The sequence below is a fragment of the Dysidea avara genome, chromosome 5 (assembly GCF_963678975.1).
Source record: "Dysidea avara chromosome 5, odDysAvar1.4, whole genome shotgun sequence".
Taxonomy (NCBI): Eukaryota; Metazoa; Porifera; class Demospongiae; order Dictyoceratida; family Dysideidae; genus Dysidea; species Dysidea avara.
This window is the reverse complement of record NC_089276.1, coordinates 12,490,240-12,516,807: the sequence shown is the minus strand read 5'-3', so window position 1 is coordinate 12,516,807 and position 26,568 is coordinate 12,490,240. Positions and strand designations below refer to the sequence as shown.

Sequence of the window (26,568 nt, the reverse complement as noted above, 5' to 3'; positions counted from 1 at the left end):
TTGTCATAATGAGCTGCATCTGAACATGAATAGTTTTAATATGGACAATACAATAAAAGTGGTAAGAAATTAAAGCTAAAAAGGTTACCAAAATCCTTTTGTCTCATGAAAAAAAGGTGGTGATAAATAGGTTTGAGCAAAGAAAACTTGAACCCTTGGATATCACGAAAGTCTGATATCTCAAGGTTTGTGTTTTGCACACCAACAGTGATACAAAGTCAACTACAACTACTTAAGTGAAATATTTGCTAAAAATCAACCCATTACCGATATCCAATATTTCAGATAACGCGATAACAGTACCAAACTGATACTTATACTGGTACACCTCTACACAATAATATCACATTGCAGAGTGTAACAAATGAGATGAGTGCTTCTTTATAGAATTAGTTGACTGTTCTTCATTCATGAGGTTAATATACAAAATACAATGACACACAAACTTACACAAAGAGTGGCCTTTCTTTCAGAAACACATCTACAGCAGGAATGTTGATGAAAGCCATGTTGATTACAACAAAGAACATGGCACCAATCCTGGAAGATACAGTACATAGCAAACACATATTTTTTTTACTCCATCCAGACACATGTTCAACACACCTGTCTTGTACACCAGCAAAATTATCATCAGCTTGTAGAAATATGAGTCCTAGAACTATGGACAGGACAATCAGCATACCAACCTAGTGGAGACAAATCCATTTGAATTTCATATGGGTAAGCTAGTAAACTTATAAGAATCTATAACTTCAAGTATTCAAGCAGCTATATATGTACCTTTCAATCTCACTGCTGAGCAAATAAGTGCAGGAGCATTCAAACACAGTAATTACTCTAATAGAACATACAGTACATTTACTCTATAATCTGATAAAACAGTACTATTTTCAGTATGGTATACAGTGTACATCTCAAGAGTTTCAGTGTTTTTTTCCACTAAGAGGAAAGATGGAACTCTAGTACACAAGTTATATTCATTTACATAACATTGATTGACATAGGTGGATAATGAAAGACATAATATATTCTAAGACTCTAATCTTCTGAGAAAATTTTCAAATTAGATCTCCTAGGTTTGAATTTGAGACCATTTTTGATAGTTATTTAACAAAGTGTATGCTTTGCGAAGTTTTAACCTACAAAATTAGTTATAGCCTATCTGAGATAAACCTATTTGATGGTAAAGTGTGTAATAAGGCAGTATTGTTATAATTTGCAAAATTATCATTTGATGATGACATTAGAATTGTGATTAGAGTAGTGACTGCTCTATTAGAGTATCCTAATCTTTACATAAAAATTTATAAACTCATATTTCTTCCTGTACTAGTGCAGTACAAATTACAATTATAAAATGCATTAATAATATGTTTTTTTCCCTTGGCTTTCTGTACTCCAATACAGGGTGAAAGATTCCCAACTTGTGTTTTGGTGTCAATATAGTCCTATAAGTCTAAAGGGGGCAAGAGAAGGGCCAGCCCCCTTCCTTTGCCCTCTGGGCTCCTCTCAGATCTTCCTATGCCAGTATGCAATTTAATGCTACCACAAGCTGAGTAAGGTTGGCAAATTGTGGCTCAACCAACCCATGACAGTACACCACATGTATATTTGTATGTCTGTATGTATGTATGTATGTATGTATGTATGTATGTATGTATGTATGTATGTATGTATGTATGCATGTATGTATGTATGTATGTATGTATGTATGTATGTATGTGTGTGTGTATGTATGTATGTATGTATGTATGTGTGTGTATGTATGTATGTATGTATGTATGTATGTATGTATGTACGTACGTACGTATGTATATATGTATGTATGTGTATGTATGTACGTACGTACGTACGTACGTACGTATGTATGTATGTATGTATGTATGTATGTATGTATGTGTATGAATGTATGTATGTGTATGAATGTATGTATATGTGTGTGTATGTATGTGTGTGTTTATGTGTGTGTGTATGTATATGTGTGTGTGTGTGTATGTGTGTGTGTATGTATGTATGTGTGTGTGTACATATGTATGTACGTGTGTGTGTGTGTGTGTGTGTGTGTGTATGTATGTATGTATGTATTAGCGTTGTTTTAGTTTTAATTATAACTGTAGATAGAAAAAAGTTTTAGTTAAAGTTTTAGTTTTAGTTACCATCTTCAATACATTTTAGTTATAATTTTAGTTTTAGATTCTAGATTTTTATAGTTTTAGTTAAAGTTTTAGTTTTAGTTGCTATCTTCAATACATTTTAGTTGTAGTTTTAGATCTTAGATTTCAAGAGTTTTAGTTTCAGCTATCCATATGGTAGCATTTAAAACAAATACCATAGTACTAAATATGATCATTTAGTCTTTTCTGGCCAAAAATATCACTGCTGCACGTATACCCACATGGCTTTTGGATTTTGATGCAAATACGTAAGTCAGTTTAAATGTTTGTTGCAATGATGTATTTAAATGGAGTTTAAACAAAGTTAATGTTGGGAGGTATGCAATAATGTTGCTTACTGACAGCTTGTAGTTGATGACCAGGTAGATGCAATAGGGTAAATGGGTTCCACAATGCAAAGTAGGCAGGAAACGGTGAACATTATAATCAGGATAACTCTCAAAAGCATGCATCAGAAAAGAGTGTACAGATGGCAACATGGAAAGTTGGAAAAAGTTTGTCCCCACCCAAAGCCCACCCCTAGATCTAGGAGACTACATACATTCAAAATATGTGTATATTATTGTGAATGTATAAGCAGTGTAAATAATAATAACACAAACAAAAATCATAAGCTAAATTAATACTGAAGTAATAAATAAATAAATAAAAAGATACATGTCAGGCTGGCAGAGGATATGTACCCACATGCAAGTCTCATGGGGTAGACTTTTGCCCCATTCCATGAGTTGCCTCCAACTCAAAGGTTAGCTTAAGGTGTGATAGTGCAAGGTTTCATTAGGATTGGTAGGATGACGTTAGAAATTCCTGAGGCATCAATTATAGGAGAACTGTGGAACCCTGCACAACTTACCAAAACAACCACCATCACTAGACAGTGGTGGACAAGTGCCACATGGCAAACAGTGTTTGTGTTATTACTGAATATTGAGTGATATAAATTACACACCTGCAAATTTAAAAGCATAATATGTTTGCTTGTTTGTTGCAGCAAAATGTATACTAAATGTTTCTGAAAATACAAGATACACAATGTGACAATTAAGGTGCCAAGATAGACGTGGTAAGCACAAGATCAACAGAATGTACTAAGGTACCAAATTCAAAATGATTCGCTGTAGCAAGTGCCAAAACAATTGTAGTAAATATGAAGACCGATTTAGCAGTGCAACCCATCATGTTTAGTTTATGCAATAATGAATGCAGCAGCTTCTTGTAGTTACCTGCATGATTTTTTTTCAAAGAACAAGTGTAATGCAGTGCATATGATTTCACTAATTATAAAAGAACTTTTATTATTAAATTCTGCGATAGTTTAAGTTAGCTACGTCCTGCTTGACAACGTCGCAGTAGTAGCTTTTTTAGCATTAAACCTTGTGATGATCATGAAATATCTTTATAGCAAAACACTTTTAGTTACTTTTATATACGCTGGCAGATAGTACGTGTATAGTGAATAATTAGTTACTACAATATAGCAAGGTACTTTTAGTTTTAGTTTTAAACAATTAACAACTTTTATAATTGTAGGTGGTAAGTACTTTTAGTTTAGTTTTAAATATTTGTATACTTGGCAAGTACTTTTAGTTTTAGTTTCAGTTATTTGTAAACATTAAATGATATTTTAGCTTTAGTATAAGTTTCCGTGTAAAAATTGAGGCACTATTAGTTTTAGTCTTTTGACAAATCAGAAAAACTAAAGTTTCAGTTTTAGTTTCAGATAACTAAAAGCAAAAGTCCTAACTAAAACTACTTTTAGTTTTAGTTAACTAAAACAACACTAGTATGTATGTATGTATGTATGTATGTACGTACGTACGTATGTATGTATGTATGTATGTATGTATGTATGTATGTATGTATGTATGTATGTATGTATGTATGGATGTATGTATGTATGTATGTATGTATGTATGGATGTATGTATGTATGTATGTATGTATGTGTGTATGTGTGCGTGTGTGCGTGCACACATGTGAGTATGTGTGTATGTATGTATGCATATCTGTAAGGCACATTTACCTGTACACCAGTAGTCATCCTACTGCGGATAAGATTACGGAAGGTCCTGACTGCTAAAATCCCAAACTGTAACAAAACAATCAACATGTGTCATTGATCTTGACATGTTTTAATAGTGCTACTGTATTTGTAACAGCGATAAGGGTGTTGGTATAGGGAAATCAAATACAATGCTATTCCGACAATCATTTTTTTTGCTTCCCAACATTTCTTTTACATATTTTCCACCTAGTATGATATTTGCACTATTTTTTCCAACATTTCCAAGTTCCAACTGTGTAGTTATAATTGTCCTGTGTAAAGACTGCTCTATTAGAGTATAACTTTTTTTTTTCAAATATAGAAAATCTGCAAAGTTTACGTTCTGCAGTGTCCACTATACCTATTATGCCCTCAATGCTACTACAGTGGAAGCTCTTTAAGCTGGTTACCTTTGGGCTAAATATTTTTGGCTTTAATATGCAGGTGGTTGCTTTATACAGCTGCATTACTGTGTAATTTATTTCACTAGGAGATTTAAAATTGCCCTTTTTAGTAAGGTGGCCTTTCTATACAGGTAGCCACTAAAACAGATTCCACTGTACTCCCTTATAGTGTCCCCCGAATATTGCTGGCTGCAAAGACCCATCCCTAAGCAAAGCACACCATAAAAGAGCACGCATACATTTACTAGCAAGAAAAGCAGTATATAGTTATTTTTGACCAAGTCTTTGACAGAGGAGGATGACTGGAAATGGTTATCCGAATATCTTTGTAAATGATGTATGTCATAATGTAACACAGTCCTGCATTCACTTTGTATGGATACCAATATATAAGGTAAAGATGACCATGTTAACTGAGTTTACTAACCTGCCAAGGAAAGTTAGTTTCAAATTCAGGGGTTTCTGCTTGTGGTTCATTAAGAGCTGTTTTCAGTTTCATATCAAGGTGTTGTTTGACTGACAGGAACTCTTTGCTATCTTCATAAATATAGGGAAGACGAGCAGCATCACCAGAAGACTCCACCTTACGCTCAGCCGTACCACCATCTGATAAATCCACACAACACAATCACACATATACTACGACAGCCGAACACAAAGATGTGTCCAACATAAGATGTTATGTTAGTATATTATGTGAGCCAATAAACAGTAATAAGTTTGTATATGTTGTGCTACTTTCTAACTAAAAACCAGGTACTCGTTTAATCTCAAATAATTGCTCAGGCACTTAAGCAACTTTTCACACTGGCCAATAAACAGGACCACCAATAGGAATCAACTTCCTATGTCTGAGTTGTATTCTCCTTGACAAAAGGAAAGACACAAACCACTTTTCCTTTGCTGTTACAAATAGTGTCATTTGTTGCACTAAACACGATTGTCTGCACTAGGTATTCATTTGAGACCCAACATTTATTTGAAACTTGGAGTTTGTTTCTGTTGTAAGGCTCTATATACCCTGGGTGTTTTATATGGGACTAACTTATAGTGGCTGTAGAACCGGTATCTAAGTACCAAGAGTATTTGTAGTATTTACACTGCATGTATATCAGTCCCATAATATACATGTAATGTAGTACCTTCAGGACCATCAGCCTCCTCATTCTCTATGATCACATCAAGGAAGAAATCAGCAGGATTATTGTGTTGTTCACACTGGTAACCTGTAGGAATTGCATTTTTTTTAAAATTCATACATTTGGCATATTCCCAAGTAATGGGCAACACAGTATGTGTGTACAAGCATATTTGGTAACAACTCATGATACACACTTAATCACAACTGATTTCCCATCAGAGATTGCTGTTTTAAGGTCACATGAAAAAGTGCCAACTACCTGTACTGTTAGGTCAATAGTACACACCTTGTACCTGGGGACCAGTCACCAGACGTTCAAATAACTTAATCCAGGAGGGGATGTGGAATTGTTGCAAAACATATTACGTGTCTGAAGTGCCAATAGTGGTGTGTACTTATTGGGTGTAGCTTGTCTTGTACCTGTTATATGTGGCATAATAATTCAGAGCATTAATAGCAAGAGTTTATAATAGTGTAGGTTATAAACTCTTGTTAATAAGCATTAAGTATTATTTCAGTAAACGTATGTATGTAACAGAAATAAATTAAAAGGTGAAATCTGAGGAGGTCAGAAGCAATTAAGCACTTTTAGAAATCAATTACGCAGAAAGCCGATTTTCTGGGATAAAATAAAATGTGTGGACAATGTAATGGAGTGTGACATTATTGTTTTGCTCACTAGAATATACATACCTCAACAGTGCTAAAAGATATAAAGTTATATAATTGTTGCCTCGAAATCTATATAGGGGCTTTTACAAAGCAGACTACATTACCCCAATGCTTATATGAAACACAATCTAAATATCTGATGAGCCCCATTAAGCCCCACCATTTGCCAATTTTTGTATTGTGACTATGAGCTTTATCCGAAATTACATCACAGACATAAAAATGGCCACTGTAGTGCGGAGACGTTCGTAAAATTTGTATGGGCGACTATTTTGAATGGCAATATCTCAGCCAAGAAGGAAGATATCAAACTCTAATTACTAGCAGGTATGGCTATAAGACGTTACAATAAGTACTAAAAGCAATTTTCGGTTGATTTTCAAAACAATGCTAGATTCCTATTCTTTCAGCTAATTTATAAACATACCTGCTGGTTAGAGCTCAATATCTTCCATCTTAGCTGAGATATTGCCATTCAAAAATTTCTTCCCATAGTCACCCATACAAATTTTACGAACGTCCCCACACTACAGCGGCCATTTTTACGTCTGTGACATAATTTTGGATAAAGTCCATTGAGGCTCATGTGAAATTTCAAGCCAAAAATTAATATTAACATAATATTTCAAAGTAGCACTTGAAGCACTTCAAATCTCCTCTAAGGTGGAATGATGTGCTCAAAATGAACACATACCATGCAACAGAAAATTTCGATGAAAAATAAGTTGATGAATTTGATGAATCAGTTAAATTCATCAAGTTTTAATTCATGAGACATCTATAAGCACCTCTATCAAGACACACGGTAGTGTGTCATGTGGCCCAAGAAGCCGGCATGCAACACCCGTGAGTATATTGACAGGAAGAAAGAAAACGCAATTTTTGCACCTCCGTAGCTCTGTGCTGCCTTGATGAAACAAGACAATTTTTGCTGTGGACACGCCCGCCAACTTCAATACTTCACATTCTAAATTTGAGTGAAATCGCTTCAAGCGTTTCCAAGATGTGCAACTTTAAAAATTGGCTTAGTTTCTTGTTTTTTTTTCTTCTGCTTCTTATTTTTCTTCCTCTTTTCGCACACTTACAAAAACTGACATAAAATGCGAACGCATTATCCGATTGCCTTGAAATTTTGCACACAGAAGGGAGGTATAAAGGCGCATCGTGGTACCACGTTTGGCTGGAATACAGTAAACAGCCAAGGACTTATTAGTGATTATTCACGAAAATAACACCAATATGTTGTCACGCCTACGGGGTAAACCACTTATGGGAAGATGCTGAAAATCGGTGCGTGGATAGGTTAACTATTGAACCTCAAACCTTTTGTCAACACACCTTTTCTCCGGAACAGAATCCCTTATAACATCATATCTACTTCCTTGGCCATGTCTTTTAAATTAAAACTTTGTCGATTCTTACTTTCTATGTAATTGTACTGCTTTGTCTTGTTTTTGTATTTATGTTTATTGTACGGTTTCTTTTTGTTTGGTTGGGGACCACCTTGTACAGGCACTTAGCCCTGTCATTGACGAAATTGATAATAAATAATTTGTGGATTGAAAGAAATCGAGCTAAAAACCACGAAAATACAGTGAAAAGACCAACACTGTGTAGCAATTACGCAATCGAGATTAGCTAATTTTAAAAAAACGACCACTTGCCATGCCTACTGCTTGGAGTAATGCTTTGAAAATCGCTGTACAGATGGAGTAATCATCTTAGAAAGGTTCTTCAATGATGTAGAAGAATCAGACTTAAAGCCACAGAGTTATAACACAAACTCCAACTTAGTGTAGGAAGTGCGAAATTGAAATGCTCTAATAGAGCAGTCACCCTGTAGAGAGATCGGATAGAAAGAAATAACCCGTATAGAGATCAGCTACAAACAAATAACCTAGTAGAAATATGTGTTGGAAACAAATCACCATGTAGAGAGATCAGTTAGGAACAAGTCACCCAGTAGAGAGTTCAGCTATAGAAACAAGTCACCCTGTAGAGAGATCAGCTACAAACAAGTTACCCTATAGAGAGAGATCAGATACAAACAAAAATCACCCAGTAGAAATATGTGCAGAAAAACAAATCACCATGTAGAGAGATCAGTTAGGAACAAGTCACCCGGTAGAGATCTAGAGTTCAGCTAGAAACAACTCACCCTGTAGAGAGATCAGCTAGAAACAAATCACATTGTAGAAGGATCAGCTGGAAACAAGTCACTCTGTAGAGATATCAGCTAGAAACAAGTTACCCTATAGAGAGATCAGCTACAAACAAATCGCCCTGTAGAAATACGTGCTAGAAACAGATCACCATGTAGAGAGATCAGCAAGAAACAAGTCACACTGAAAAGAGTTCAAACTACAAACAATGAATATTTCACCTACAGTTCAGTTATGTAAGAAATCACCTTATTACATGTGATATCATTCAGTGTAAAATATACAAATATTGAATCAGACAAAAAGGTATACACATAATTGCTTCTGGCTTTTGTTCCACGATTCCTGCAATGAAGAAAAAACAAAAAACCAGTTAAAAGGAAGCACCAAAGCTGGTTGATGCCCGGCTTTGTGGCTTGCAATACAAAAAGAAGTGATATCTAAACCAAAACAGCCATGCCCCCAAAAATTCCAGGATGAAAAAAGATGTGAAATCCAAGGTTGCGGCCAAGAAATGGCTGTGATGGTACGTTAATGGCAAAAATTTTAATAACGACAATTCATGTGAATTTGGTACTGAATCCTAGTGAAACATGGAGGAGGCAATGCAAATTCAGCTGAATTGTCGTTATTAAAATTTTTGCCATTAACCTACCATCACAGCCATTTCTTGCCGCAACCTTGGATTTCACATCTTTTTTCAACCTGGCCTTTTTGGGGGCCACACTCTTTTTTTTACAGTTTGGCTGTTTTGGTTTAGATAATAAGTACATGTATGATTTCTTGATTTTTGTCAATAATTATGTCGTCAATACTGATGAAGAGTGGATTTTTCATCATACGGTACACTTTTTACTGTGAAATTCATATTTAAAAACATGTATCAAGACACACGGTAGTGTGTCGTGCGGCCCAAGAAGCCGGCGCGTAACACCCGTGAGTATATTGACAGGAAGAAAGAAAACGCAATTTTCGCACCTCCGTAACTCTGTGCTTCCTTGATGAAACAAGACGATTTTTGCTGTGGACATTCCCTCCAACTGCAGCACTCCACATTCCAAATTTGAGCAAAATCGCTTCGCGCGTTCCCGAGATATGCGACTTCAAAAATTGGCTCAGTTTCTTCGTTTTTTTTTCTTCTTATTTTTCTTTTTCTTGTCGCACACTTACAAAAACTGCTATAAAACGCGAACGCGTTATCCGATTGCCTTGAAATTTGGCACACAGAAGGGGGATATAAAGGCGCATCTCGGTACCAACTTTGGCTGGAATACGATAAACAGGCAAAGAGTTATGAGCGATTATTCACGAAAAATAACACCAATATGTTGTCACGCCTACAGGGTAAACCGCGTATGGGAAGAAGCTGAAAATCGGTGGGTGAATAGGTTAACTATTGAACCTCAAACCTTTTGTGGTTTGAAAGAAATCGAGCTAAAAACCAGGAAGATACAACGAAAAAACCAACAGTGTGTAACAATTACGCAATCGAGATCAGCTAATAAAAAAAACGACTGCTTGCCACGCCTACCAGATAAACCGCCTATGGTAATGCTTTGAAAATCGTTGCACAGATGGAGTAATCATCTTAGAAAGGCTCATCAATGGTGTAGAAGAATCAGACTTAAAGCCACGGAGTTATAACACGAAATCCAACTTGGTGTAGCAAGTGCGAGATCGAGATACTCTAATAGAGCAGTCATCCTAATAGAGCAGTCACCCTGAAGAGAATTCAAGAGATCAGCTAGAAATAAGAAACCTGTATAGAGATCAGCTACACACAAGTCACCCTGTAGAGAGATCAGCTAGAAGAAGTTACCTTGTAGGGAGTTCATGCAACTATGAAAAGAGATAGTTCAGCTAGAAAAAATCACCTTGTAGAGTTCAGCTACAAAGAAACCACCATGTAGAGAGTTGAGCTACAAACAAATCGCCCTGTGGAGAGATCAATAGAAGAAGTTACCTTGCAAAGAGTTCAGCTACAAAGAAACCATCATGTAGAGAGTTCAGCTACAAACAAATCTCCCTGTAGAGAGATTAGCTAGAAGAAGTTACCTTGTAGAGAGTTCAGCTACAAAGAAACCATCATGTAGAGAGTTCAGCTACAAACAAATCTCCCTGTAGAGAGATTAGCTAGAAGAAGTTACCTTGTAGAGAGTTCAGCTACAAAGAAACCACCATGTAGAGAGCTCAGCTACAAACTAGTGACCTTGTAGAGACATCAGCTAGAAGAAGGTACCTTGTACAGAGTTCAGCTACAAAGAAACCATTCTTTAAAGAGCTCAGCTGCAAACAAATCACCTGTAAAGAATTCAGCTACAAATAAATCACTCTGTAGAAAGATGAGCTAGAAAAAGTTACCTTGTAGAGAGTTCAGTTACAAAGAAACCACCATGTAGAGAATTCAGCTACAAACTAGTGACCCTGTAAAGACATCAGCTAGAAGAAGTTACCTTGAGAGAGTTCAGCTACAAAGAAACCATTATTTAAAGAGCTCAGCTGCAAACAAATCACCTGTACAGAATTCAGCTACAAACAAATCACCCTGTAGAGAGATCAGCTAGAAGAAATTACCTTGCAGATAGTTCAGCTACAAACAAATCTCCCTGTAGAGAGATCAGCTAGAAGAAATTACCTAGTAGAGAGTTCAGCTACAAAGAAACCATTCTGTAAAGAGCTCAGCTGCAAACAAATCACCTGTACAGAATTCAGCTACAAACAAATCGCCCTGTAGAGAGATCAGCTAGAAGATATTACCTTGTAGATAGTTCAGCTACAAACAAATCACCCTGTAGAAAAATCAGTTAGAAGAAGTTACCTTTTAGAGAGTTCAGCTACAAAGAAACCATTTTGTAAAGAGCTCAGCTGCAAACAAATCACCTGTACAGAATTCAGCTACAAATAAATCACCCTGTACAGAGATCAGCTAGAAGAAATTACCTTGTAGATAGTTCAGCTACAAACAAATCACGCTGTAGAAAGATCAGTTAGAAGAAGTTACTTTGTAGAGAGTTCAGCTACAAAGAAACCATTTTGTAAAGAGCTCAGCTGCAAACACATCGCCTGTACAGAATTCGGCTACAAACAAATCACCCTGTAGAGAGATCAGCTAGAAGAAGTTACCTTGTAGATAGTTCAGCTACAAACAAATCTCCCTGTAGAGAGATCAGCTAGAAGAAATTGCCTTTATAGAGAGTTCAGCTACAAAGAAACCATCATGTGGAGAGTTCAGCTGCAAAGAAATCACCACTGCCCAAATTTCAAGGCAATAGCTCTTTCCAATCTGAAGTTATCAATTGTCAAAGTTGGCAAATTGGATGTGTGTGGAAGGCCCCTTTTTGCAAATCCGGTCACATATGTATTATATATATAATTTGTACATTTACTGATAAAATATTTAAATTATATCTACTTCATCTTTACTTCTTCCTGTAGTAAAGAAAAAAAACATAGGTTAAAAAAGTCCCAAAGCTGGCCATAGGCCGGCTTTGGGGTATACAAATACAAAAAGAAATGAAATCTAATCCAAAACAGCCAAGCTGTAAAAAAAGTGTGCGGCCCTCAGAAAGGCTATGGTGAAAAAAGATGTGAAATCCAAGGTGGCGGCCAAGAAATGGCTGTGATGGTAGGTTAATGGTAAAAATTTTAATAATGACAATTCAGGTAAATTTTGTGAAGCGGCACAAAAATTCACCTGAATTGTCGTTATTAAAATTTTTACCATTAACCTACCATCACAGCCATTTCTTGGCCGCCACCTTGGATTTCACATCTTTTTTCACCATAGCCTTTCTGAGGGCCGCACACTTTTTTTACAGCTTGGCTGTTTTGGATTAGATTATCTACTGGCTACACTTCACACCAAAAAATCAAGACATTTTAATAGAGCAGTCATGTGCTCCAGTACTAGCTAGACACATTCAAGGATGCATGCACATTTAAGAGTGACACAGTCTTAGCCAGTAGTAAGCTACAATAATAATCAGCATTGTTTCAATATTTGTAGTCACTGAGCTGTTGTAAACAAAGTCATTTCACTAAGAATATTTGGGTGCTGAAAACAACAGAAACTGCACTGCCGCAATATCAAAGTATACATATACTAGTAAAAAGTTTCAACAACTAACTGTTTCAGCTGCATTAGATGGGTTAATAACTGTATGTAGAATAGCGTTCTTTACATGGCAACTAAGACAGGTCAGTAATTTTTATGAAAAACTCTTCTTCAAAACAGCAATTCATGACGTATATGAATACACTTTATCAGACTAACCTAATTCAGAGAAATAGTTCAAGGCATTGTTAGCAGGTCCATGATAGACCAGTCGACCACGAGACATCAGTGTCAGTGAATCAAACAACTTGTAAATGGAGTAACGTGGTTGATGTATTGACATTATGATCACCCTGCCTGATGAACTCAATCTGTAGAGTGATAAATAACAAAACACAATTACATACCCACTGACTACCATTACTACACAGTAGATGCTATGATTTCTATTAGTGTTGTTCCAGTATCAGCTAGTTATTACAGTTCTAGTTCTAGTTTTGGAACCACAATCTTTATAATTACAGTTCTAGTTCTACTTCTGGAACCACTAACATTTAGAATTACAGTTCTAGTTCCAGTTCTGGAACCATAACCTTTAGAATTACGGCAAAACTGTATGGTTATGACCAATTCCAATTCCAGTATTAGTTCCAGTACTCGATAAAATTTCTTTATAGTTCTAGTTCTAGTTCTAGTTCCAGTTTTGAAGAAAGTAAAATTATAGTTCTAGTTCCAGTTCCAGTCTTAAGAAAAGCAAAATTATTGAGTTCTAGAACTGGAACTAGAACTGGAATAAAAAGGGCAGAAACTGGAACTATTTTAGTTCCAGTACTGAGAACTGGAACAACACTAATTTCTATGTATTCTTTCAAATGCTTGATCTATAAATCGAAGTGATATGTAACTTCAAAACTCATCATGTGAACTAGTGCTCTATAATAACACACTGTTACACACATACTGCCTGTGATGTTCTTTGTCCATAATGCGTTCTTGAATTTAAACTGAGTGACAGATTAAGGGCATGGACAGTAAGGAAGAACTTGAGTCTAGAGAATTAGGTTTCTGAAAAACTTATTGTGCAAATACTGTATCTACACATAAGCACTACAAGACCACCCCTAACCCTATTTTATGTTACGGGGGGGGGGGGGGAGGGCTGTTACTGACCATCAGGAACACACCACTAGTGAGTGATGTGTCGCTGACACACACTACACTACATCACACTATACTCACAGCACATGTGTACACAACCCAACACACACTCACTCCTTCAACAATCTGACAACAGATACTGCTGTTGTAGCATCTAATCCAGTAGTGGGCTCATCCAGGAATACAATACCAGGAGAAATGATCAACTCCATTCCAATACTGGTACGTTTCTTCTGACCTCCAGATATTCCTCTAATCAGTTCTGTTCCAACCTGTGGGAGTGATCAAGTGCAACAGTTGCATAGCTGGACAAGCTGAATTATTTGTTGGTATAAATACATGTATATACTGTAGCATACCAGCAATAGTCAAGGGAGTATGGAAAACCCGGAATGCTGGAACAACCCAAATCAGTTGTGATCGCAGTCACATGCAAATACTACGTAACTTTCATGCTATAGATTATCAGTAACGTGTCTATACTATTTCACCAGTACTTTTATATATGTTTGACAGCATTTATGCCTTTGTACAGTTGCATGCTTTGCAAGGTGCATAACACTGAGATAACAACAATAGACGAAGTGTTCATAAAAGTATAAAAGAACAATCTTTCTTTGTCAGCACAACTTTTAGCATATATATATATAAGTATGCACTTGAAGTCAAATGGCTTCTGGAGCATGAAAATTAATTACCTAGTAAGGAAGCCTATATCAGTACAATTATCTTTCTATACGATTGCATAATAGTGTTTGTATGTATATCTGTGAAACCTTTTGTCATCTCCTTAAGTTGCTGTCAATAATTGTCAAGGTTGATTAGCTAAACTTTGTTGTGGTAGTGGTAGTTATATACTACAAGTGTGCACATTACAAGCTAGCTAGCCTATAGCTCTGCACACTCGTGGATGATCCCTTCAAGATGTAAGTTTTTCAACATTCTCTGTCAACAGTGCACAGACATAAAGTTACCAGCTGGACCATAGGCGGCGGAAGAGGGGGGCGCTGGGGGTGCTCCAGCACCCCCAACTATTTTACTGGGGGTGCTGAGCACCCCCAACTCAAAGCTGTATTGTGCAACAGTCGTCACGTGAATTTCCAGAAACTTGTCAATCACGATCGAAATACTCTAATAGAGCAGTCACCCTAATACAACAGTCAAGCACGTATTAAAATAGCAATTTCAGACCATTTTTAATAATTGCATACTTTGAATATTTTAGATTCCAGATTTACATTCCACTAAGCAAGATATGTGAAGAAATTATTTTAATATCTTTTTTCGTTATCGTTTTATGACTCAAAATGTCTGACAGAGTAAAGAATTTTCTGTACGGACTTGCCCATTGAAAATATGGCACCGCTACAATAAGTGGCTATAACTTGAGTATACAACAACATAATGTGCATGAATTTTTTACTGTAGTGAAATGAACAAGTGTACACATTGAAAATGTAATTACAAACCATGTTTGCTCACTATAACACTGTAATGATTGCTAATTTGTATACTGCTTTGGTACATATTGAATCCCTAGTTAGGAACCAATGTAAATTAGAACAATAAAAATGCATTTATTCATTGCTTTTGATTTCATATCAACTATTAGGTATGCCATGAATCTCATCTATATTAAATATTGCACTTTGACCCTTGTATCGTCAGCACACAGCCAAATCACCAAATCACTATTATCAAGACACACGATAGTGTGTCGTGCGGCCCAAGAAGCTGGCGCGCCACACCGTGAGTATATTAACAGGAAGAAAGAAAACGCAATTTTCACACCTATGTAGCTCTGTGATCCCTTATCCGATTGGAACGAAATTAGCTAGAGACGTGCCGCCCAGTTAGGGGAGTCTACATACCAAATTTGAAGAAAATCGCTACAGCCATTTCCGAGATACGAGCGAACAAACTTTCGTTTTAATTTCTTCGTTTTTCTTCTTCTTCATCTTCTTCATTTCGCACACTTCGCAAAATTCGCCATAAAACACGAATGCGTGCTCGGATTGGGCTGAAATTTGGCACACTTAAAGGGCTCATTAAGGCGGATCTCCGTACCAACTTTGTTAGGAATCCGATGAACATTCACGGAGTTATGACCGATTATTTTCGTAAAATAATGTCGAAGGTCTGTCACGCCTACAGGGTAACCCCTTGGAGGAATCAGTTGAAAATTGATATGTAGATGGAGCAACTATCGTAGGAGTGCCTTTTTGTGGTTTGAAAGGAATTGAGATAAAGACCATGGAGATATGATACAAAACCCAACCTGTGTCAAAATTACGCGATCGATTTTTATGAATAAAAAAAAATTATTAGTTTTCGTGTCTACCAGACAAACCGCTTAGAGCAACGAGCTGAAAATCTATATGTAGCTGGAATAATCATCATAGAAAGTTCTTGCAGTAGTACAGAAGAATCGGATTACAAATCACTGAGTTATGATTCGAAAGGCAACTACGTGCAGCAAATGCGAGATCGAGATACTCTAATAGAACAGTCACCCTAATAAAGCATTCAGTTGCATGTATAATTTACTCAGTTATATTACATTGCAAGTTATTCTGTAGGGAATTCAGCTACAAACAAGTCACCCTGTAGTCAGATCAGCTAGAAGAAGGTACCTAATAGAGAGTTCATCTATAAAGAAGCCATCATGTAGAGAGTTCAGCTCAAATAAATCACCCTGTAGAGAATTCAGCTACAAACAAATTGCCCTGTAGAGAGATCAGCTAGAAGAAGTTATCTTGTAGAGAGTTCAGTTACAAAGAAACAATCATGCAAAGAGTTTAGCTACAAACAAATCACCCAGTAGAAAGTTCCGCTATGAACAGATCACACTGTAGAGAGTTCAGTTAGAAACAAGTCATCCTGTAGAGAGATCAGCTAGAAGAAGTTACCTTGTAGAGAGTTCAGTTACAAAGAAACAATCATGCAAAGAGTTTAGCTGCAAACAAATCACCCAGTAGAAAGTTCACGCTATGAACAGATCACACTGTAAAGAGTTCAGTTAGAAACAAGTCATCCTGTAGATAGATCAGCTAGAAGAAGTCACTTTGTAGAGAGTTCGGCTACAAAGAAACCACCATGTAAGAGAGTTCAGTTGCAAACAAACCACTCTGTACAGACTTCAGCTACGAACAGATCACCCTGTAGAGAGATCAGCTAGAAACAAGTCATCCTGTAGAGAGTTCAGCTAGAAGAAGTTACATTGTAGAGAGTTCAGTTACAAAGAAACCACCATGTAAGAGAGTTCAGCTGCAAACAAATCACCTGTAGAGAGTTCAGCTAGGAACAAGTCACCCTGTACAAAGATCAGCTAGAAACAAGTCATCCTGTAGAGAGTTCAGCTAGAAGAAGTTACATTGTAGAGAGTTCAGCTACAAAGAAACCACCATGTAAGAGAGTTCAGCTGCAAACAAATCACCCTGTACAGAGTTCAGCTAGGAACAAGTCACCCTGTACAGAGATCAGCTAGAAACAAGTCATCCTGTAGAGAGTTCAGCTAGAAGAAGTTACATTGTAGAGAGTTCAGCTACAAAGAAACTACCATGTAGAGAGTTCAGCTGCAAACAATCGCCCTGTAGAGAATTCAGCTACAAACAAATCACCCTGTAGAAAGAAGAAGTTACCTTGTAGAGAGTTCAGCTACAAACAAATTACCCTGTAGAGAGTTCAGCTAGAAACAACTCACCCTGTAGAGAGATCAGCTAGAAACAAGTCACCTGTAGAGAGTTCAGCTAGAAGAAGTTACATTGTAGAGAGTTCAGCTAAAAAGAAACTACCATGTAGAGAGTTCAGCAGCAAACAAATCGCGCTGTAGAGAATTCAGCTACAAACAAATCACCCGGTAGAAAGATCAGCTAGAAGAAGTTACCTTGTAGAGAGTTCAGCTACAAACAAATCACCCTGTAGAGGGTTCAGCTACAAACAAGTCACCCTGTAGAGAGTTCAGCTAGAAGAAGTTACATTGTAGAGAGTTCAGCTACAAAGAAACTACCATGTAGAGAGTTCAGCAGCAAACAAATTGCCCTGTAGAGAATTCAGCTACAGACAAATCACCTTCTAGAAAAATCAGCTAGAAGAAGTTACCTTGTAGAGAGTTCAGCTACAAACAAATTACCCTGCAGAGAGTTCAGCTAGAAACAAGTCACCCTGTAGAGAGATCAGCTAGAAACAAGTCACCATGTAGAGAGTTCAGCTAGAAGAAGTTACATTGTAGAAAGTTCAGCTACAAAGAAACTACCATGTACAGAGTTCAGCTGCAAACAAATTGCCCTGTAGAGAGATCAGCTAGAAGAAGTTACATTGTAGAGAGTTCAGCTACAAAGAAACTACCATGTAGAGAGTTCAGCTGCAAACAAATTGCCCTGTAGAGAATTCAGCTACAAACAAATCACCCTGTAGAGAGTTCAGCTAGAAACAAGTCACCCTGTAGAGAGTTCAGCTAGAAGAAGTCACATTGTAGAGAGTTCAGCTGCAAAGAAACTACCATGTAGAGAGTTCAGCTGCAAACAAATTGCCCTGTAGAGAATTCAGCTACAAACAAATCACCCTGTAGAAAGATCAGCTAGAAGAAGTTACCTTGTAGAGAATTCAGCTACAAACAAATCACCCTGTAGAGAGTTCAGCTAGAAACAAGTTACACTGTAGAGAGATCAGCTAGAAACAAGTCACCCTGTAAAGAGTTCAGCTAGAAGAAGTTACATTGTGGAGAGTTCAGCTACAAAGAAACTACCATGTAGAGAGTTCAGCTGCAAACAAATTGCCCTGTAGAGAATTCAGCTACAAACAAATCACCCTGTAGAAAGATCAGCTAGAAGAAGTTACCTTGTAGAGAATTCAGCTACAAACAAATCACCCTGTAGAGAGTTCAGCTAGAAACAAGTCACCCTGTAGAGAGATCAGCTAGAAACAAGCCACCCTTAGAGAGTTCAGCTAGAAGAAGTTACATTGTAGAGAGTTCAGCAGCAAACGAATCACCCTGTAGAGAATTCAGCTACAAACAAATTACCCTGTAGAAAGATCAGCTAGAAGAAGTTACCTTGTAGAGAGTTCAGCTACAAACAAATCACCCTGTTGAGAGTTCAGCTACAAACAAGTCATCCGGTAGAGAGATCAGCTAGAAGGATCACCTTGCAGAGAGGTCAGCTACAAAGAAATCACTCTGCTTCATCTTTTCTTCTTCCTGTAGTAAAGAAAAAATGACAGGTTACAAATCCCTAAAGCCGGCCATAGGCCGGCTTTGGGGTATACAAATACAAAAAGAAGTGAAATCTAATCCAAAACAGCCAAGCTGTAAAAAAAGAGTGCAGCCCTGAGAAAGGCTATAGTGAAAAAAGATGTGAAATCCAAGGTGGCGGCCAAGAAATGGCTGTGATGGTAGGTTAATGGTAAAAAATTTAATAACAACAATTCAGGTGAATTTGGTGCCGCTTGGTCTTGGCACAAAATTCACCTGAATTGTCGTTATTAAAATTTTTACCATTAATCTACCATCACAGCCATTTCTTGGTCGCCACCTTGGATTTCACATCTTTTTTCACTATAGCCTTTCTCAGGGCCGCACTCTTTTTTTACAGCTTGGCTGTTTTGGATTAGATATCACTTTACGCACATATTAAGAACTTATTTTGGTGATTTTAGCCACCATAATCACTTCAATGCAACTTCAATTAGTGTGTAAAGCACATTAATTATATTAAGCAGTATTGAATGGCATCACCCTTAAGCTGTGGCACATAGGTATACTAATACAGCATAAATCTTTGATTAAGTAGACAGTGAAAAACAACCATTTAAGCATTCTTACATGAATATATCTACCAGACACTATTCATGCAACAAAATAGATGAGTGTATTGCTAGCAGCAATACCATAATTAGCAGCCCTAAGCTTATCACAGATACAAAACCATGTCTATAAAACTCAAAACCCGCTAATACCCGCAGCAAATAACTATCAAAATACGTGTTCAGCATTGACAGAAGGTTACACTACAACATAAAATCCATGTTACAAGAGCGTACCTCTGGATTCCAGTACAGTTAGTGTCGGAAAAGTCGGCAAAACCGTACTCAAATGCACAAATCACCATCATATTTGGATTCAGCGCCCCAGATTACCCTATAGGGCTACTGAAACTGGCAGTAAAAGTGCTGGTAAGGCCATGATTCGCATAATAATAGTGGTGCCACTTCTCCCATTCAATAATCTGTACGAAATGATTCCTATTAGAAATGTATGGAGAAAATAATTACGTAAACTTTAATTTACGATATCTTTATGATGACTTCACGTAATTTTACGAGGTAAAGATTAAAACGTGTGTATATAAGTTAGGGTCCGCAATGAAAAAAATCGATAGTCACGAAATTACTCCCCTACTATTTCAACCTGTAGGGCATATCAAAGTATTTTTCTACGTACCAATAAATCTGATTTATCTTTCTTACAGGAACATGGCTTTGCACTGCATAAGTCCATGTTTCATGATGCCGTGGCACTATGTTATGGGTGGTCTCCTCAGCGGACTCCTGCTCACTGTGCATGTGGGACTTGCTTTTCAGTGGAGCATGCTTTATCCTGTCCCAAGGGTGGCTTGCCTTCTATCCGACACAATGAGATCAGAGATCTAACTGCTACCCTGTTGACTGAAGTATGCTCTCAGGTAGCTGTTGAACCAGAGCTCCAGCTGGTTTCACAGCAGGACTACCCTGCTTCTGCCAATATCCAAGATGGTGCCCGTCTTGACATCGCCATGAATGGTTTTTGGGGTGGAAGAAGTGAAAGATGTTTTGTGGATGTGCGGGTGTTCAACCCTCTGGCTGCTTCTAATGTGTCCTCATCACTGGCCTCCTGTTATCGGAGGCACGAGAACATTAAGAAATGCGCGTATGCTCAGAGAATTCGTGAGGAGGAGCATGCCTCTTTTACCCCCCTGGTAATGTCTGCCTCTGGTGGTCTGGCTCATGAGGCTTCTGTTTTTTATCAACGCTTGGCTCGTCAACTTTCAAATAAGTGGGGCGATGATTACTCTGTTGTCATGAGGTGGTTAAGGTGCTGTCTATCTTTTTCTCTCTTGCGGTCCTCCATACAATGCATCCGCGGAGCCCACTCTTCCATCGGTCACTATGTTAAGACTCCCCCAATTGTGGAGCTGATTCGGGCAGAGTCTCAGTTTGCCGTGGACTAAGAAAGTCCCGGTTTGTCCAGCACAGGCCATTTATGTGCTGGGGGTGGTAGGCAAGGGCAGTCCATCAAGCCCGGGAAAAAAAAAAATTACCTTTCTCCATACGACGGGAATCGCAATTGTTTTGTGCTGGAAATCGTGAAAAATTGCGCACTCTCCGGATGAAGCATGAGTTCCTTCCCATACTTGGCATATATAGTCCAGGTCTATACCCGATTATAACCCACAGCAGAAATAAATCGATTTGCTACTGTGGATTTGGTACGGAGCTACTCTTTGCCGAAAATCGGCCGTATTTTTGGATTCGGAGCAACCCAGCAATCAACAAAAGGAAAGCCCACAAACCTTCACTATACAGCAATATAGTTTGGGTATCACTTCATGCACAGCGCAAGTTTCATATGGATCTGAGCTTTCCTTCCATCAAACTAAGCGGCATGAAAGTTCTTCCTAGCGCGTATGAGACTATATGGTAGGCGTGGCTGCAATAACTCCAAGTTTTAGTTTCTCCAGCAAGTTATTTAGGCTTCAAAATTATGCTGTGACCATCTAATGGTATTAGGTTCCTGCAGACAGCTGACAAAGAGTATTGCATATTATATATATATTTTTAGAACCAACAAAAATCATTTACATCAGTGGTATAATATAGAAGTTTAGCTAGTTTGCACTTAATTTCTCCTTAAAAGTAAGGGTGGTATGTCCTCAATCTTATTTTTTACAGCAGGCTGCAGGCAGTTACTCTGTGCTATATTATATATATATATGAACCTTTAACAAACAAGAAATTTTAGGTTTGTCACCCATAGCTGAAGGGTATTACTTTTTTTGGCTTTTTCGTGAGAAACCGCACCAAAGGCCTGTTGGATAGCTGTTATACCAACAGCCACAATGTACCAAGTGCTCTATAATATATGTATAACATGCACTTTATAGAGCTGTCTATGCATGTGTATAGCCATTCCTGAATTTATGTGAGGTTTATAAGTCATTGAAGAAAATCACACGCATGTACTTTAGAAATCACATTTTAGGTCACATTTATAAGGTATAGATCCATAGTGGGAAGACATAGGCCATTAAAACTGCATGTTATACCGAGTATCATAAGTCCTTAAACTTATGACTAATAATAAAAAGGATATCTATAGTAAATGTCTACATCTCACACATGCAATATGTTACCAAGTATATACCATACACAGTCTATAGTTCTACATAAAATTGCATGCACATCCTACAAGCAAAACAGAAATTTAAAAGCTTGCAAAGTTAATTAAAATATATATAGTTATGCATTTGTACCATTAAAATTATAATTATTATATATATATATATTGTGTTGTATTTATTACTGTGCAGAACCTCCATCAGGGAGTATAAGGCACAGGAAAATTACAATTTTGCACAATAAATTTATATTTCTACCATTAAAATTTGACAGCCAGTTTGTGTGATGAATTTTTGCTTAGCAATATGCTAGAAGGACCTATACAAATCATTACAATTGTTGAATGTTCAAAACTTACAGTTGCAGTTTAGTATGAAGGTGTAGCTAATTAATCAAAAGTGTGTGTTGTGCAAATTAGTAGTGCAAGGTGGCCAATTATTCATACCAATATTTATTTTTGAAATACCCCTGCACCTATATAGAATCATTACTGTAGTGAACTGAAACTCTAGCAGCATAATTATTCTTATTAGCTAATTTTGTCTCTATAAATATTGCCTCTGGGTATAGCCATGCACTCATAATGTGTATTCATTTATGGTGTGCCCCCAACCAGTAATCTGATACTGTTGAGGTTTCTTTCCAATTGCACTTTTACCCTGATATTTAACTCTTTCCGTTTATATATTCCGCTTTCTTACTAAAGAGAACAGAATAGTACAGAGACTGGAGACTGTTTGCATGACTGCTCTATTAGAGTATCTTGATCCTTGATCTTACATACAAACAAGCCTGCCATTTTTGGTAGGACCCGAGTTTTACTATGACTAACTCTATGCTTCACCAGTGGTGTCTCAGTCAAATGTTGATAAAATACTAGTGAAATTTTACCTGGACAATACCACTACATAGCTAACCATGTATAGCTATAATGCGCGCGAAAAATCAATCCATAATCATGTGATACATTTCTGGTTGGAAACTAATACCATTAGGTGGTCACAGCATAATTTTGAAGCCTAAATAACTTACTGGAGAAACTAAAACTTGGAGATATAGCAGCCACGCCTCCCATTTTAGTCTCAGACGCGCTAGGAAGAAATTTCATGCCGCTTAGTTTGATGGAAGGAAAGCTCAGATCCATATGAAACTTGCGCTGTGCATGAAGTGATAACCAGACTATATTGCTATATAGTGAAGGTTTGTGGGCTTTCCTTCTGTTGATTGCTGGGTTGCTCCGAATCCAAAAATATGCGATTTTCGGCCGATTTTCGGCAAAGAGTAGTTCCGTACCAAATCCACAGTAGCAAATCGATTTATTTCTGCTGTGGGTTATAATCAGGTATAGACCTGGACTATATATGCCAAGTATGGGAAGGAACCCATGCTTCATCCGGAGAGTGCGCAATTTTTCACGATTTCCAGCACAAAACAATCGCGATTCCCGTCGTATGGAGAAAGATAAATCAAATTTATTGGTACGCAGAAGAATACTTTGATATGACCTACAGGTTGAAATAGTAGGGGAGTAATTTCGTGATTATCGATTTTTACATTGCAGACCCTATGTAAGTGACTGCAGATTGACACCACGGGTATGGATAACAATTTCAGTAAGTTTATAATTGTTACTTGTACAGTATAATTGACAGTGTAAAATTTGGGAGGTCTGAAATCGCTAATTAAAATAAAAGTAATAGTACTAGTATTTGATTAACAGCTAAAACCAAAAATGCCTCCAAATTCAATCTCCTGACACCTAATTTTCAAAATTTTCTTGGGGGGCATGCCCCCAGCCCCCCCTAGAATTACCATGCTTCGCATGCTTGGTGTGCTTCGTACACCTACTACTACCACCGTAAATTTTGGGCACCCCCAACTGTAGCATCCTTCCGCCGCCTATGTGGACTAATTAAGAAATTGCTTTGATGATATTAAAGTATGTGCAACACAAGGATGCATGTATTCCAGGATATACGTGTTGATGGGCAGTGCAGTGGACTACCAATCTACTGATATTGAAGGTTGTGGAGTACACACATAGCTCGGATGGCATTATGTCCTGTTAAATTTCAGACAACTAAATTCAATGTGTTTCTGACACCAGAGTTAATTGATTACTATATTATCTCAACTCTGCACAATAGAGCGGATATACGTACCTGTTCCACCTCATGCTTCAGTTATTTTTGCAATTATACAAAGCATGTTCTATACCTGGGGCTAAAGGTTATTTTTAAATTCCATCATTTATAAGAAATACATAAATACCCAGACTTCAATAAGTATACTGATGAATACACTGTAAGGTACATGTATGTATAAACACAGTTAGACAAATTGCATATTGATTGATTTGATTGATTGATTTTTATTAATTTGTGAAAATTCACAGGGGAGAGTAAAAGGCTAAAGAGCCTATAAGAACACCCCCAAACAAATAGTAACGACACAACACAAACTACAAAAATATTTACATAACGCAAAAAAACAAACAAGAAGTTACATACATGCAAAATGATTAAGTATTGGGACAAAGCCCCAATGTTTCCCTTACAGTATATATGTATGGCTGGAAAAGTTGGTTTAGTCTATTCAGTCTATGGTTTGTTAAACACATGCATATCAAGACACACGATAGTGTGTCGTGCGGCCCAAGAAGCCGGCGCGCCACACCGTGGGTATATTGACAGGAAGAAAACGTCATTTCACACCTTTGTATCTCGTTGATTCCTTATCCGATTGTAACCACATTTGCTGCAGAGTTGCCTGCCAACTAGGGGAGTCCACATTCCAACTTTGAAGGAAATCGATCAAGCCATTTCCGAGATACGAGCAGCCAAAGTTTCGATATTTCTTCTTCGTCTTTTTGCACACTTGCAAAAATTACTATAAAACGCAAGCGCGTACTCCAATTGCCTTGAAATTTGACACACAGAAAGGGAGTCCAAAGGCGAATCCAATTATCAACTTTGGTGGAAATCCTATGAACGGTTCAGGATTTATGACCAATTATTCGTGTAAAACAAGATCGATTTGTTGTCAGGCCTACAAGGTAAACCGCTTCATGGAATGAGCTGAAAATCGGTTTGTGGATAGATCAATTATTGTAGGAGTGCCTTTTGGTGGTTTGAAAGCAATTGAAATAAAGATCACAGAGATGTGACACGAAACCGAAGGTGTGTAACAATTGCGTGATCGAGATTTGTGAATAAAAATACCAAGAATTTGCACGTCTACCAGGCAAACCGCTTAGAGCAGTGAGCTGAAAATCGGTATTTAGCTGGAATACTCATCCTAGAAAGTCCTTGCAGTAGTACAGAAGAATCGGATTACAAACCACTGAGTTATGATTCGAAAGCCAAGTCAGTAAGTCAAGTCATTAGGTCTAAGTCCCTGAAATTAGGTTAGGTAATCCTAAGGCTGCAGCACATGTTACTGTCAGACCTTCAGTGCTGGTCACTGTAAAGTGCTAATAATAAAAAATAAATAAAAAACTCCGTGTAGCAAATGCGAGATCGAGATACTCTAATAGAACAGTCACCCTAATAGAGCATTCAGCTTACTCCATTATAGAGTTCTATTACACTGCAAGTTATTCTGTAGGGAGTTCAGCTGCAAACAGTTACTCTTATAAACAGTTCAACTGGAAGCAAGTCACCCTGTGGAGAGTTAAGCTACAAATATATCACTGTACAGATTCAGAACATTACAAGTCACACTGAAGAGAGTCCAGCTACAATTAAGTGACTCTCTAGAGAATTCAGCTACACACAAGTCACTGTGGAGAGAGTTCAGCTACAAATAAATTACCCTGTAGAGAGATCAGCTACAAACAAAACACTTTGTAGAGAGATCAGCTAGAAACAAATCAACCTGCAGAGAGATCAGCTACAAACAAATCAGCTTGTAGAGAGATTAGTTATACACAAATCACCCTGTAGAGAATTCAGCTACAAACAAATCACCCTGTAGAGACATCGGGTAGAAACTAGACACAATGTAAGGAGTTCAGCTACAAGCAAATTACCCTGTAGAGAGTTCAGCTAAAACAAATCAACCTGCAGAGAGATCAGCTAAAGAGTTCAGCTAAAACAAGTCATGCGCCCTGTAGAGAGTTCAGATACAATTAAGTCACTCTCTAGAGAATTCAGCTATACAGAAGTCATTGTGGAGAGATATCAGCTACAAACAAATTACCCTGTAGAGAGATCAGCTAAAACAAAACACTTTGTAGACAGTTCAGTTACAAACAAATCAACCTGTAGAACGATTAGCAACAAACAAATCAACTTGTAGAGAGATCAACTAGAAAATAATCAACCTGCAGAGAGATCAGCTACAAATAAATCAACTTGTAGAGAGATCAGTTAGACACAAATCA

The 26,568-nt window shown here is 37.4% G+C and overlaps 2 protein-coding genes across 2 annotated transcripts in view; one reads left to right on the top strand and one right to left on the bottom strand.

Moving 5' to 3' along the window:
• Positions 1 to 26,568, top strand: part of LOC136257055 (broad substrate specificity ATP-binding cassette transporter ABCG2-like) — a 136,152-nt gene that overhangs the window by 97,498 nt on the left and 12,086 nt on the right. The window lies entirely within an intron of this gene.
• Positions 1 to 26,568, bottom strand: part of LOC136257051 (broad substrate specificity ATP-binding cassette transporter ABCG2-like) — a 36,878-nt gene that overhangs the window by 1,388 nt on the left and 8,922 nt on the right. The window contains exons 6-12 of the mRNA XM_066050167.1: positions 13,926 to 14,083; positions 12,873 to 13,024; positions 5,767 to 5,850; positions 5,052 to 5,230; positions 4,200 to 4,265; positions 607 to 689; positions 451 to 540 (exon numbers count right to left, since the gene is read on the bottom strand). Of these exons, the coding sequence (XP_065906239.1) occupies positions 451 to 540; positions 607 to 689; positions 4,200 to 4,265; positions 5,052 to 5,230; positions 5,767 to 5,850; positions 12,873 to 13,024; positions 13,926 to 14,083 (812 nt within the window). The remainder of the gene's footprint in view (positions 1 to 450; positions 541 to 606; positions 690 to 4,199; positions 4,266 to 5,051; positions 5,231 to 5,766; positions 5,851 to 12,872; positions 13,025 to 13,925; positions 14,084 to 26,568) is intronic.